The sequence below is a fragment of the Megalobrama amblycephala genome, linkage group LG20 (assembly GCF_018812025.1).
Source record: "Megalobrama amblycephala isolate DHTTF-2021 linkage group LG20, ASM1881202v1, whole genome shotgun sequence".
Classification (NCBI taxonomy): Eukaryota; Metazoa; Chordata; class Actinopteri; order Cypriniformes; family Xenocyprididae; genus Megalobrama; species Megalobrama amblycephala.
Window position 1 is genome coordinate 30,464,360 of NC_063063.1, and position 14,320 is coordinate 30,478,679.

Here is a 14,320-nt window from a genome sequence, read left to right on the forward strand (position 1 = left end):
CCATTTATTAGAACCCATATGTGACCCATGTGGGCCCCTATAATGAACACACAAATGAGCCCCACTTAGAGCCCACTATGGACCCATCATGAGCCCCTATGGGATAACACACATGGGGCCTGTGTGGAGCCGATAGACAAAATTCTACGGGCCCCACTTGGGTTGCCCATGCAGGGCCCAAGTGACAGCCCATCAAAAACCCATATGGGGCCCACATGGACATGTTGGCTGGGATATAGTTGTGAAGTAATCCATTTAAACTCTTTGCAAGTAATATTAAAATAATGCACACATTCACTCTTGTTTGTCTAATATGTCTAAATAAATAAATAAAAGAAAGCATAAGTTCAATTCAAAATGGTGAAATTACATTAAAATCTCTGTATCTCTGTATCTTACTGTGGGTCACTAAACATATCGTAAATAGTTGTCAAATATTAAATGTTTAGCTACTTATATCTTGCCACACACACACACTCTAAAAACTAAAAGCGTAGCTTTGGAATCATAGACATAATGTTTGGAATTCACACTCGCCTTCAGTGAATAGTGAGCCCCGCCTTGTGATAGACGCTTGATGTGTAAACCCACAGTAAATAGTATTGTGATAGTATCATTGTGCAGGGTAATGGTATCGACACAGTATGTTGCAGTTCTGTTAGTTAATAGAGATGAAGAAGTGTATACAAAACTATATAAAGTATTTTTACTATCTGCAGTAAATGTGAGATTATTTCTGAAGGAAAGACTTTTCAGTCAAACCGGGTTGCTGAGATTCTTGGGTTTTTTGTGTGTGGTTTTTTTTTTTTAAAGAATTTCTGGCTGTGTTCCAACAAACTTTCTTCCATTCCAGGACGTGTTTTCCCTGCTGGGAAACATTTAAAAACAGTGAAACTTCCTGTTCACAAACAGCAGGTGCAAGAGCAGCTTAGAGGGGTAAGTCAAATCTTTCTATGTAATGTTACACTCCATAAGCTGTATTCTCTCACAATTTATCCTTATTTGTGTAATGGAATATTATAATATGGGGGTATATTTTGCTATAAATATAATAAATAAATATAAAGCAAAGTCAATAGCAAAACAAGTATGTGTTAATGATTTTATAAAACAACAATATGTGTTCAATAAATATTGCCTTTAGTAATGTTCAGAATTAAATAATTCTTCTGCCAAGGTATATAGCAGATGTAATTGGTATGGACCCCCTAAAGGGAATTTGTGAAGAAAATAAACATGAGATAGGAGGAAATATTATTTGGCGAGCAACTGTTTTTGCAACTGATTGCAAAGGTAATACGAGCAAACACGTTTTTTTTCAGGGCTATGCAAACATTTTGCGAGCGAATGCAAAGTTTTTTAGGGGAACACAAAACATTTGTGACCCTAGACCACAAAACCAGTCATAAGGGTCGTTTTTGTTTTTTTTTTTTTTAATTAAGGCCTGTACATAATCTGAAAGCTGAATAAATAAGTTAGGATAAGACAATATTTGGCAGAGATACAACTATTTGAAAATCTGGAATCTGAGGGTGCAAAAAAATCAAAATATTGAAAAACTTGCCTTTCAGGTTGTCCAAATGAATTCCTTAGCAATGCATATCCACTCACAAAAATACATTTTTGATATATTTACAGTAGGAAATGTACAAAATATCTTCATGGCACATGATCTTTACTTAATATCGATAATTTTGACCCATACAATGTATTGTTGGCTATTGGTAATATACCGCACGTCCTGATATTGCTGAGTTAGATGCATTCCTGGGTCAACATATTTCGTTGATCCTGGAACAACATTCTAGTCTGAAAATTTAGTCTTAACCCTATTCCTACCCCTAAACCTAACCCTACCCATAAGTTATCCCAAAAATCAGAGGGAAATGATAGATAAATAACACTGATGTAGAAGCACCAGTTCATGATTTTAAGCCTAACATAATCTGTAAACTTGTCCCTCAAATCTGATTGGTTGATTTGAATGTTGTTCCAGGATCAACAAAAATGTTGACCCAGGAACATGTTGAACTCAGCAATATCAGGTTATGCGCAATATACCCATGCAATTTTCTCAATATTTAGATTTTTTTGCACCCTCAGATTCCAGATTTTCAAATAGTTGTATTTTCAATTTTTTTTTTTTTTGTGGTCCATTGTCACATTTGTCTTATTTTTCCACCCATTTCATATTTTTTCCACCACCATTAGGGGCTCTGTAAATTAGGCTTGAATGTGGAATTCAGTTACACTTTATATTGATTCTTGAACTGTTATAAAAAAATAAAAAAAAGTAAATTATTTGATAAATCTGCTGTGTACAGTTGTGTATAATTTTTGTTGGCAAACCAAATGTACTAAATAATGTCATTCATTTTAAATGTGGAATTTGTTGTTAAAGATGTCTAGTATAAAGTGGGACCTTTAGAATATTTAAATGTTTTTTTTCCAAACAGCTTTGAAAGTGACTCCTACAGTCATATTTTGATGTTGAAAATATTTAATTTCTAACAATTATTATTATTTCAATTTTTCAAGATTAACATCAGTTTAGTGAGAATTATAAATCTCGCCTGATTACAGAAGAAGGACTCCTGCATGCAGGTTTAATCTCTGACTTCCTCATCATGAGATTGTCTCCAGTTTCACAGGTTCTGCTGGTGCTCTTATCAGTCGTGGCACTGAGTAAGGTTTAGGTTCTGTTTGATTATCACTTGTCTTAATGTGGCAAAGGCAATATAAATATACAATTTTGTGATTCTGAATTTAATAATCTCTTTTCTTTTAACAGCCAGGGCACAAACAGCAACTCAAACATCAGCTGATACAACAACAGCAGAACCAGCAACAACTCAAACATCAGCTGACACAACAACAGCAGAACCAGCAACAACACAGGCTATAGGTAAATATAGACCTTTGAATTTGTTTGATCAGATAGATCTCCACATTAGAAATATCAGATATATTATATCCGAACCCAGACGCTAGAAGATATCGGTCTTCTATTAGCCTGAGAGTGTGACTGTAAAAGCTTTTGAATAATTTTAGTCGATTATGTTTCAATGCTCAGACTTAAGTATTCTGTATATTCTGTAACATAAAATGACATTCATTGCACAGCATAAAGGAGTACACCCCCTCTGAACAAATACAAAAAATGTATTTTCTTTATGATCACTAATACAATTCATGGAAAGATGGCAAAACTAAAATGTATTAAACATATACATAATAAAAACTGAGAAATATGTCAGTTTTAACACTTTTAATTGTCAAGAAATTACTTCTCTTTATATGTTTGGTTCAACATACTTACCTGTTGATCAAACATTGCCTTAAACTTACACCAGTTGTAACTTTTAGAAGGGTTGACTCCTTTTCGCTACACAGCATTTTATGATTTTATTTATCCTGAATAATTTTGACATGCTTCTTTGGTAATTGATTAAGCAGACTTGCTGGAACATTATATCGCTAAAGAACCCTAACATGTCTCCTAAGTAATTGAGTAATTGCTGACTTTCAGAAGTTTCAGGGGTGTACTCATTTATGCTGTGCACTGTAAATTAATAATAATCAAGTAACAACTAACAAATAACATTTGATATATTAATAAATAAAATGACAACTGATTATTAATTAAATAGTTTCAGCTCAAAATACCCCATAGATTTTTTTAAAATTAATTTTTAATTAACTGCCTATTTTGGGGCATCATTAACTATGCACCGATTCAGGCTGCGACCCCTTTAAATGCTCACGCTCCCCGCCCTCCCGAGCTCTCGACTATAAGTGCAGTTATACAGTGCATAAACAAAGTTCACACAGCTAATATAACCCTCAAATGGATCTTTACAAGATGTTCGTCATTCATGCTGCATGCATGCATCGATTCCTGTGAGTATAGTATTTATTTGGATGTTTACATTTGATTCTGAATGAGTTTGATAGTGCTCTGTGGCTAACGGGCTAATGCTACACTGTTGGAGAGATTTATAAAGAATGAAGTTTATGAATTATACAGACTGCAAGTGTTTAAAAATGAAAATAGCGACCACTCTCTTGTCTCTGTGAATACTGTAATAAACTATGGTAACTTTAACCACATTTAACAGTACATTAGCAACATGCTAAGATTTTCATTAAATAAAATAAAATAAACATTAACAGAATAAGTATTTTATTTCAGTTAGTTGCCAAGGCAACATTTCTGTTTTTCATGTAGTCTAAATGAAATACTAAAATTAGTAAATGAATGAAATAAAATTTTTTAGAAACTATATAGACATATAAAAAAAAAAAACACAATTAATTATTAATTGAATGTTTTTTTTTTTTTTAACAGGCACTACAGTAGAACCTACAACAACACCACTGACAAGTAATTAAAGACCTTTGAATTGCAATCAAATACTCTTAACTTCTTGTTTCAATTGAAAATACATCAACACATGACAGAAAACTGCCCTCGTCAAGTGAGATTATGAAGTATTTAATGGTGTTGGTATTTGTATTCTTTCAGCAAACACCACAGTCTCAAAAAGTAATAATGCTGCGACTGATAAACGACTCATCATATGACTATGCAATGTGTTTTAATGTACTTTACAGAAGTGTTTCATAATTGAATAATCTTTTTCTTTAACAGCCACTCCAACAACAACTGCATGGACAGGTATTTATTGACTTTTGAATTAATTTTGTGTTCATGTTGGAATTGACGTAATTACTGCTTACATTTTCATTTGTGTTTTTTGTGTTGATTCTATTTGTAGCACCAGCGATATTCTATCCATTCGGCTTAGCGGCAGGAGACGGTGAACAGCTTGAAACTGGTTATGAAACCTTTGTAAATTTTACCTTCTCCACTCCATTTACGTACTTTGGCCGCAAGTACAACTATATATATGTGAGAATCCATTTCCTGTTGCAGTCTGATATAAATGCAAATAAGCCGGTGCATACTTTACTGGTGGATTTGAACTGATTTCTCTTATTTCAGGTTAATAATAATGGACTCCTTACCTTCAACCAGCCTGTACAAGAAGCTGACCCTATCATCATTCCCATACATGGAGCTGAAGATTTCATTGCTCCGTTCTGGACTGATCTTGATGACATTGGATTGGGCAAATACTGGTATCAGCAGTACACGAGTGGAAGTGTGCTCACTCGCGCCACTCAGGATATAAACCAGTATTTCCCTCATATTGGCTTCACTGCTTCTTCAGTCTTTGTTGCAACATGGGACTATGCTAACACGGGGGACATTAATGTATTTAATCTTCGCTCAGCACCGGTAAATAGTTTTTCTTTTTCAGGCACAAGGTCACAGACTGTGTAGAATATGAATTATTATGTTGTTTCTTTTCTTTTCAGACAATCACCTTTCAAGCGGTTTTAATTTCAGGAGGTGGTTTTTCTTTCATTCTGATGAATTATGGTGACTGTGTGTCATATTTTCCATTGGAGGTAAAACAAACATCACAGGATTTAAATAATATTCTATACTCACTCTGTATCTATGCATAACATTTTTTGTGGTTTTAATAGGTTGGATATGACACCATAAACTCCACTGACTACCATGTCATTCATTATGAAAATGCTGGCTTCTCCATCCTAAACCTCAAGAACACGACTAATGTAGATGTCCCGGGTCGTTGGGCTTTTCTTGTGAACAACGGAACAGGTAGGACTTTTTGTTTTTTTATCAAAAATAATGTGTATTTTCAATTTATATATATTTATACACAGGGTTCCCACTCGTCCTGGAAAACCTTGAAAACCTAGAAAAATGGCAAATTTTCCAGTCCTGGAAAACACATGGGAAATTAGAGAAAATGTAAAATGTCCTGGAAAGTCTTGTTTTTTGTCCTGGAAAATAATTTTTTTAAAAGTTCTTCGGTTTTTCTTTAGTCGAGAACTTTATCACTGGCCCAAAACAATCACCATTAGTTGCAGAAAGTGTGATGTTCAGGACTGCTGAGTTTTGACACATGGAGTAGTATTTTCAATGATGTTTAGTCTTGTGTTGCCACTTGCAGCAGTTAGCTAATGTTATTAACTTCTCAAATGCATGCAGTGAATGTTAACTGGTAAGCAGCTAAATTCAGTAACTTGCTAACTACAGTGCATGCATAATTATTATGCAAGTTGATTTTCTGATCATATTTTTTTCCAAGCACATTTTACCAATTCCATATTCCATACTTGTTCATGAAGGCTGGAAATGAAAAATGCCTTATATTCAGCTGTGCATAATTATTAGGCAGGTTTTCTCTTACAGATAAAATGAGCCAAAAAAATAAATAAATAAATAACTTAGACTGAAAAGTCAAAAATGATTAAATGCTCATGAGAAGGATGCAATACTAATGCAATACTAGAAACTGCAAAGTTAAAGCAAGACCAGCGCCACCATTTTCCACAACTGCAACCTACCTGGAGTCTCCAGAAGTGCAAGGTGTCAGGATCTCAGAGACTTAGGTTAGGTAAAGAATCCTAAAAAATGACCCCCACTTAAGAATCACATACTGAATTGTAGTAAAATACAAGAAGACTGATTTTTTTAATAGTCTTTATAAACAGACAAATGGAGAGTGTAAATGTAGACCAATAGACCTGCCACATATTTTATTACGTGTTATGGATTTCTTTGTTGTTCATTGACTTTGTCTTTGACTAATATTTTTATTTTCAAATAGTAAAACAAAACATTAAAATAGTTCCAATGATTGACACTGGCAAGGAGAACACTTTGTCATAATGGATGATTAAGAGTTCATATGAAAAACTGATTTTATTGTTAAGTCATGGCAATAAACTATGGAATCTTGTTTCCGCCACTGAATAATAAATAAAAAGGTATCTTTTATCTCACAATTCAAAATTGTTATGTTTATATAATTTTGATATAAAAAAAGTTAGAATTGTGAGAAAAAAAGTCAGAATTGCGAGTTTATATCATGCAATCCTGACCTTTTTTTCTCGGAATTAAGACTTTTTCTGGCATTTGAGAGATTATATCTTGCAATTCTTTTTTTTTTCTTAGAATTGTGAGGTATAAACTCGCAATTGCGAGAAAACATCAGAATTGCGAGTTTATATCACGCAGTTCTGACTTTATATCTTTCAATTGCGATTATCAAATCACAATTATGTAAACTCACATTTGCGAGGAAAATAAAGTCCGAATAGCGAGATAAAAAGTTAAAGTATGTCGTAATTACCTTTTTTTATTTTTTATTCTGTTAGTGGAAACAAGCTTAATAATATTATGGACATCGACTTGAAGAATGAATGTAATGCAATATATCAGACAGGTAATAGCCTACTCTCACAGGCGATCTCTCTCTCTCTCTCTCTCTCTCTCTCGCTATACTGTACAAAATTCAATGAGTTTCAATGAAGCGACTCATCGTTCCTTCGTTACTAATTCTAAAGTGACGTTTTAGAATTAGTAACGGTAGAGATTTGAATCCTTGGCGGAAGGAAGTAGTGCTGCACAAAAGGGGGTTTTAAAGACACTTATTTATTTACACACTAGTGTTGTCAAACTGTTGTATAAACGCATTATCACACTCGTAGCCGTGCGATATGGCTGTATATCAGCACGGCTACGAGTGTGATATTGCTCATATATACATATACTGTATATGTGTGTGTGTATATATATAAATATATATAAATATATACAGTACAGTCCAAAAGTTTGGAACCACTACGATTTTTTATGTTTTTAAAAGAAGTTTCGTCTGCTCACCAAGGCTACATTTATTTAATTAAAAAATACAGTAAAAAACAGTAATATTGTGAAATATTATTACAATTTAAAATAACTGTGTACTATTTAAATATATTTGACAAAGTAATTTATTCCTGTGATGCAAAGCTGAATTTTCAGCATCATTACTCCAGTCTTCAGTGTCACACGATCCTTCAGAAATCATTCTAATATGCTCATCTGCTGCTCAATAAACATTTATGATTATTTTCAATGTTGAAAACAGTTGTGTACTTTTTTTTTCAGGATTCCTTGATGAATTCAAAAGAACGGCATTTATCTGAAATACAAAGCTTCTGTAGCATTATACACTACCGTTCAAAAGTTTGGGGTCCGTAAGAATTTTTATTTTTATTTTTTTGAAAAGAAATTAAAGAAATGAATACTTTTATTCAGCAAGGATGCATTAAATCAATCAAAAGTGGCAGTAAAGACATTTATAATGTTACCGATAATTAGATTTTAGATAAACACTGTTCTTTTGAACTTTCTATTCATCAAATAATCCTGAAAAAAAATATTGTACACAAATATTTTGTACAATTGTACACATTAAATGTTTCTTGAGCAGCAGATCAGCATATTAGAATGATTTCTGAAGGATCATGTGACACTGAAGACTGAGTAATGATGCTGAAAATTCAGCTTTGCATCACAGGAATAAATTACTTTGTGAAATATATTCAAATAGAAAACAGTTATTTTAAATTGTAATAATATTTCACAATATTACTGTTTTTTTACTGTATTTTTAATTAAATAAATGTAGCCTTGGTGAGCAGACGAAACTTCTTTTAAAAACATTAAAAATCTTAGTGGTTCCAAACTTTTGGACTGTACTGTATATATATATATATATATATATATATATATATATATATATATATATATATATATATATATATATATGAGTGAGTGAGTGTTATTATGCCTTATTATTTGTATGTTTCCTTTTAGAAAATGTCTTGGGAGTTCAAATAAAACTTAGTTCATTTTTAGACATGACACAGACTGGAAACATTGAGGATGTTTTGAAGCAAGTAAGTCACACTTTTAATGCAAAAGTTGTTGAATGGAAGCCCTTTTCTGCCTCAGAGAAAAAAGAAAAAATACTTAAAATATCTGTAATTGTATCTTTCTGAATTTATTTCAGACAGTAGTGACTTTATTTCTTATTCTAAACTATCTCACAATTACTCTTTTTTTAATTACAGACTTCCATAACCAATAGAGTACAATGGAAATAAAATATATTTTGATCTATCTGTCCATCTTTGTTTCAGATTAAACAAGAGCTGGTCAATCGTGGAGCATCAAGTTTCTTTGAGATGAAGTTAAGAAACGTCAAAAAGACACAGCCGTGATATATTGAAGGCTCTTAAAAGCCTAAAAATGTGTCCTTAAAGATTTATGTAGAATCTGAAGAATGTCACTCTGCAGGAAGCAAACCTTTATATTTTCTCACCCTTCAACTTTTTCTAACACATTAATCATTTACACACAAATATAAATTAGCATATATATATATATATATATATATATATATATATATATATATATATATATATAGCCTATATATAAAAAATGGCAATGTGAATATGATCAAATTAATAATTGATATATCAAATATGTTCCAACCTAATTTAGAGTGAACAATAATCATTGTTTTGTTCTGTTTTTTCTTTGTCCTGTCATGATTTGTGTTTTCCCATATCATCTTTAACAGGTTTCAGGGGTTTAAAATAATCAAACTGATCTGTAGCATGTGAACAATGCAATTAAACCTGTTCTTCGCCTACAACTCCATTTACCAGAGGCATAACTCATCAAAAATACCATCAAAAATACCTGCACGTATTGTTCTCATTGACGTTATTGTGAAACAGATGTTACCATAGTACTTTAGGACAGCAGATGTCAGTGGGTTTTACACAACATAAATTAGCAAAATTAACACAGTGCCAACTCCTGATATTTAACACAGTCTGGGTCACAATTTTTCAGTTTTGTTTGTGGTTTTTGAGAATGAGGGCATGACACATTGTTTTTGTTGGCAATCGCACTTGCATCTAGAAGTAAAAATACTTTATAGTTTGATATAGAGTTTTTCTCCTCCCTTTTTCAAATCCAGACTCAAAACACATCTTTTTATCTATGCATTTGCTGATTGAGCACTGTGCTATATCCGAACCGTTTGCATTTTATTTTATACGTATTATATTTTTATTCTTTTAATTCCTTTTCCTGTTTTTATTTCATTTTTAATGTATTTTATATCTTTTATGTATCATCTTGTTATTTCTGACTTTTAATGCATTTTAAATATTGCTGTCTTGTTGAAAGAGCTGGGAGAATTAGGAAGAAAGCATTTGTGATTAGGTTAAAATTTGGTAAATTTGGATAAGGGGACAAACCATGGGGAAATTTGAGCTGTGGTGCATGGTTGGATTACAGTCAGGACACTTTCCAAAGGGGAAATTTGAACTGCGTTGCATAGATAAGATATCTCCGGAAGGGGGATTAGGGCTGTGTGGTGCAGTTTGAGGTGTCTTGGCAAAAGGGGAGATTGAAACTTTGTTTATCAGTTTGAAGTGCCTTAACAGGTAGCAGTCCTGTCGTGTGAGGAAGATCCATTCAGATCTGCTCTGATGGATAGATCCGTTTAGATCCACTCTGATGGACAACAACAACAACAACAACAACAAAAACTCCCTAAGACTTCCTAGCTCTTCCATCCAGATAGCAAAATTCTCTGTTTTTACTGTTATTTCTATTCCTTGTGTTCTATTTTTATTCTTCTTCTTTATATAAAGCACTTTGAATTACCATTGTGTATGAAATGTGCTATACAAATAAAATTGCCTTGCCTTGCCTTGCTTTTTCGAAGTTTATTCAAAGCTTGTTTAATTGATTATGCATTTGATTTTTGTTGTTGTTGTAGTTTTTTGAGAACATTTTCCAGTATGTTTGTGTACAAACAAGGAGTTGAGAACATGCAGAAACAGTCGGTTGAACAGTTGTTGTTGGGACATAAAATATTTTACTTGACACTCTTTTGTTTAAGGCACACCTTAAGAAACCTGATTAGGTGTGGCATAACAAATGAAGTTTTAAAAAAGTAGTAGTAGAAAAAAAAGGGATCTATGTCTGAAATGTTCCATTCAACCAGAGAGTGGGTCAAAAATCTGTCAGAAATAAGGAGACATAACACTTTAAGTGCTGCACACTCCTCAAGTCTGTAGAGATCTGAGGCCCTATGAGGACTGTTTAGGTGGGTAGCCAAGTATGTTTCAATTTAGTTTGTGCCAAACCTGGGTTTTAGGCAAGTGGCTTGGATTTTAGCAGTGTTCATCGCCATAGAAAGATGCACTCCACGGTAGGTTTCTGTGCGTTTCTCTTCATGGCATTGTTTTGACATGGGTGTGGCGTCAAGAAAGATAAGTGGCCTTTCCTTTTCTTTCCAGTTCTTTTTTTATAAGACTAAAAGGTCCTTTAAACATTTTTACTATAGTATGTTGTTTTGGTGGAAAAGCTTTATAGGACTTATAATGAATCTGTTAAATGAGTGAGGGGAGATGCTTTATTTTATGTAGCTGTAGTGGTAGTTTCAACTTTCTAAATAAATGTTTAGGCTGCTAGTTTTATATAGTTCATGTTCATCATATAAAGTGATCGAGTCTTCAGAAAATTTGGACTAAACCACTGAATTCATATGGGTTAGTTTTACGATCTGAACTTTTTGAAGTGTCAAAGTGTAGGTTGAATAGCTGTCTATGGAGGGACAGAAATCTCTCAGATTACATTTAAAAAAATCTTCATTTATTGTTTTGCAGATGAATGACATGCTTAAGGGTTTGGAACGACATGAGGGTGAATAAATTTATTTATTAATTCATTTTTCGGTGAACTATCCCTTTCAGAGGGTGCATTATGTCTACTTATGTCTATAGCCAAAGCTTTCCTCTGAACTGCTATGAAGTGATCTATTGAGTTTTGCTTATAATCCTATAGTTTTACTTTATTTGCAAATGTTATTCGTCTGAACCAAGCTGACACTTTAAATTAAACAGGCAACTCTTTGCAAAACACACATAATTTACTTAAGAATAATCCACATTACCAGAGAAATTCAGCTTGCAATCAATCGTAGGCTACTGAAAAATCGTAATAATTTCCAAACAGCATAATTTCTGTTAGGGGCTGTGGGTGACTTATCAATTATTTTGTCTTCCCAACATTTATCAAAAAACGAACTGGCTATACACCATTTTTCTAACTTCAAAACTGCTCTTCGTACTTATAAATGACATAATTGTGCCATATCGTCTTCATATTTATATAATTTATCATTTTCACTCTGCATTATCATCTAATTTGTATAGACAGAAAATAACAGAGGTGACAAGATACATTCTTGATGTGCCCCCGTGTTTGGGTGCAGACTTCTTGTGGTCCATCTGTTAAAAATGAACTATTAATCTGTTTACTCCTAATACCAAAAGTATTAATAAAGTGCTGGAAGTAAAAATCCTATTTGTTTTATCTATGGTGAATGGTGAAAAGTATGTAATGTTGTGATTAATCTCAGATCTGGTTTGGTTCGTGTGTGTGTGTGTGTGTGTGTGTGTGTGTGTGTGTGTGTGTGTGTGTGTGTGTTTGTACCTGGTTTTCCTTACGTTCTGGGGACACATGTCCTGAATAAAATGTACCCACAAAGATAGAAATACCAGTAATTTTTTTACCTTGTGTGGACATTTGTTTGGTCCATGAAGAAAACAGCTTATAAATGATATGAAATCAATTTTTTTTTTTTTGAAAATATAAAAATGCAGAAAGTTTTCTGTGATGGGTAGGTTTAGGGGTAGAATATACTTGTACAGTTTAAAAATGATTTATGTCTATGGAAAGTCCCCATAAAACATGGAAACCAGTGTGTGTGTGTGTGTGTGTGAGAGAGAGAGTGCAGGTTATTATCTGTATAATCCAGACCTATGGGACGCAGCTTTAATTGCGTCCTGCAGCCGACAGTTATAATTGTGTTGCATGTTATGACAGTCAAACAGACAGGCCCAAATGAACTGAGAGACAAAATAATGAGTGCTGTGTCTTTCTGTCTAGCTCTTTCTTTTCTTCCATTATCTTTTAGAATATTCTCGCCCAATAGTCTTTCTTTTCCTTGAATTCCCCATTGGCCAGCACTATAGCATTCTTTTTTGTTCTTCTGTTTTCTGCACCTTTGTCTTTCTATTTCCTGGATATAGACTGGACTCAGAAAAGCATACTACCATACTTTGCATACTATTTTGCCCAAATACACTGCATAGAATTCTCTATCACAAAATGCAATGCACTCAACCCAAACATTTCCACTTCCATGTTTTAGTATTTTCAATATTTCCATTTTCAACCACAATCTACAACATCTTCTTGACTTAGGCTATCATTCGATTGTAAAGTAAAGACTAATTTAAAAGTGCAAAATATAAGTGTTTTTAAAGTCAAAATGGTAACTTAATTCCATTTACTCAATTAAATACAAGCATGTAATGTTCTCATGTTTGCATAATGGCTGTGTTCAGAATAGAATATATACTGTAGTTTACTACAGAATACTGTATACTGCTGCTTTGTTTTTAAATGTAAAAAGTAAAGTAGAAGGCATTATGATAACAATACTGTTAGGCTAGGTTATGTAGGCCCTACATCAAAACCCCAAAATAAACTCCTATGTCCCTATGAACATAACAATACAAAATAATTTTCCGTTTTTAAAACTGTGAGAAAGTATGCAAGTATTCCATAACAGTCATGAACCTGATGGACAGAAGAAAATCTCAATGGCTATGATCTGCTATTCCCTCTTATCAGCACAAGTTGGCGTTGTTCTACTCTGTAATTCTACATTATGAAGTCATGGGCTTTGCAAATATTCAAACTATTTTGTGCATGATGTAAAATGACAAAACCATGATTAATCGCAACATCTGCTCTTCTCTAGCAGAGAACAAACATAACAGGCCTGCACAGACTAACCCCGAACACAGACTGAGTGGTATTTAGGACACGTCCAACCAGAACAGGTGTTTTTCCCATACACATACACACACACACACTCATTGTATTCTTTGCCCATTCTCCTGATGATACTGTAAAAAAGAAACTTTTAAAAGGTGAAACAGCTGACGAATGCCTGGATTATTCACATACTTATTATGTTATTATTAGATCTGAGATTTTAATGACACCACATGAACAAAGACTACTGCAGAATTGTCAGTAATGAAGCTAGTGAGACGGAAACCACTGCTAAATAGTATTAAAGGCAAGAAAGAAAAGCTTTGCCCTCTTGTTTACCTGAATGAATTTGTCAAATTAAGGGCATAATTCATCCCAAAATCAGTTTTTTTTTATTTATATTTATTTATTTTTTCTTTTTTTTTAATAATTTGATTTAAATAAAATAATTACAGGTTAATATTTTATGGTTGAGTAGAGGACCTTTTGCAGCAGTTTTAATGACTAGATAATTCA

At 33.1% G+C, this 14,320-nt stretch overlaps 1 protein-coding gene across 4 annotated transcripts; it reads left to right on the forward strand.

Moving 5' to 3' along the window:
• The first annotated feature begins 644 nt into the window (after nucleotides 1–644).
• LOC125255758 (sushi, nidogen and EGF-like domain-containing protein 1) lies at nucleotides 645–9,358 on the forward strand. 4 transcript variants are annotated; one of them, XM_048171238.1, is made up of 11 exons: nucleotides 660–936; nucleotides 2,584–2,685; nucleotides 2,792–2,905; nucleotides 4,349–4,384; nucleotides 4,652–4,678; nucleotides 4,779–4,912; nucleotides 5,006–5,302; nucleotides 5,383–5,475; nucleotides 5,557–5,695; nucleotides 8,747–8,829; nucleotides 9,073–9,358. In XM_048171238.1, the coding sequence occupies exons 2-11, from the start codon at nucleotides 2,628–2,630 to the stop codon at nucleotides 9,151–9,153; spliced, it is 1,062 nt and encodes a 353-aa protein (XP_048027195.1). In that variant the 5' UTR covers nucleotides 660–936; nucleotides 2,584–2,627; the 3' UTR covers nucleotides 9,154–9,358. The 4 variants fall into 4 exon arrangements, with proteins under 4 accessions (XP_048027197.1, XP_048027196.1, XP_048027195.1 ...); XM_048171237.1 differs by having other exon boundaries at nucleotides 662–936; nucleotides 2,539–2,685; XM_048171240.1 differs by lacking the exon at nucleotides 8,747–8,829 and having other exon boundaries at nucleotides 645–936; nucleotides 2,539–2,685.
• The last annotated feature ends 4,962 nt before the right edge of the window (nucleotides 9,359–14,320 follow it).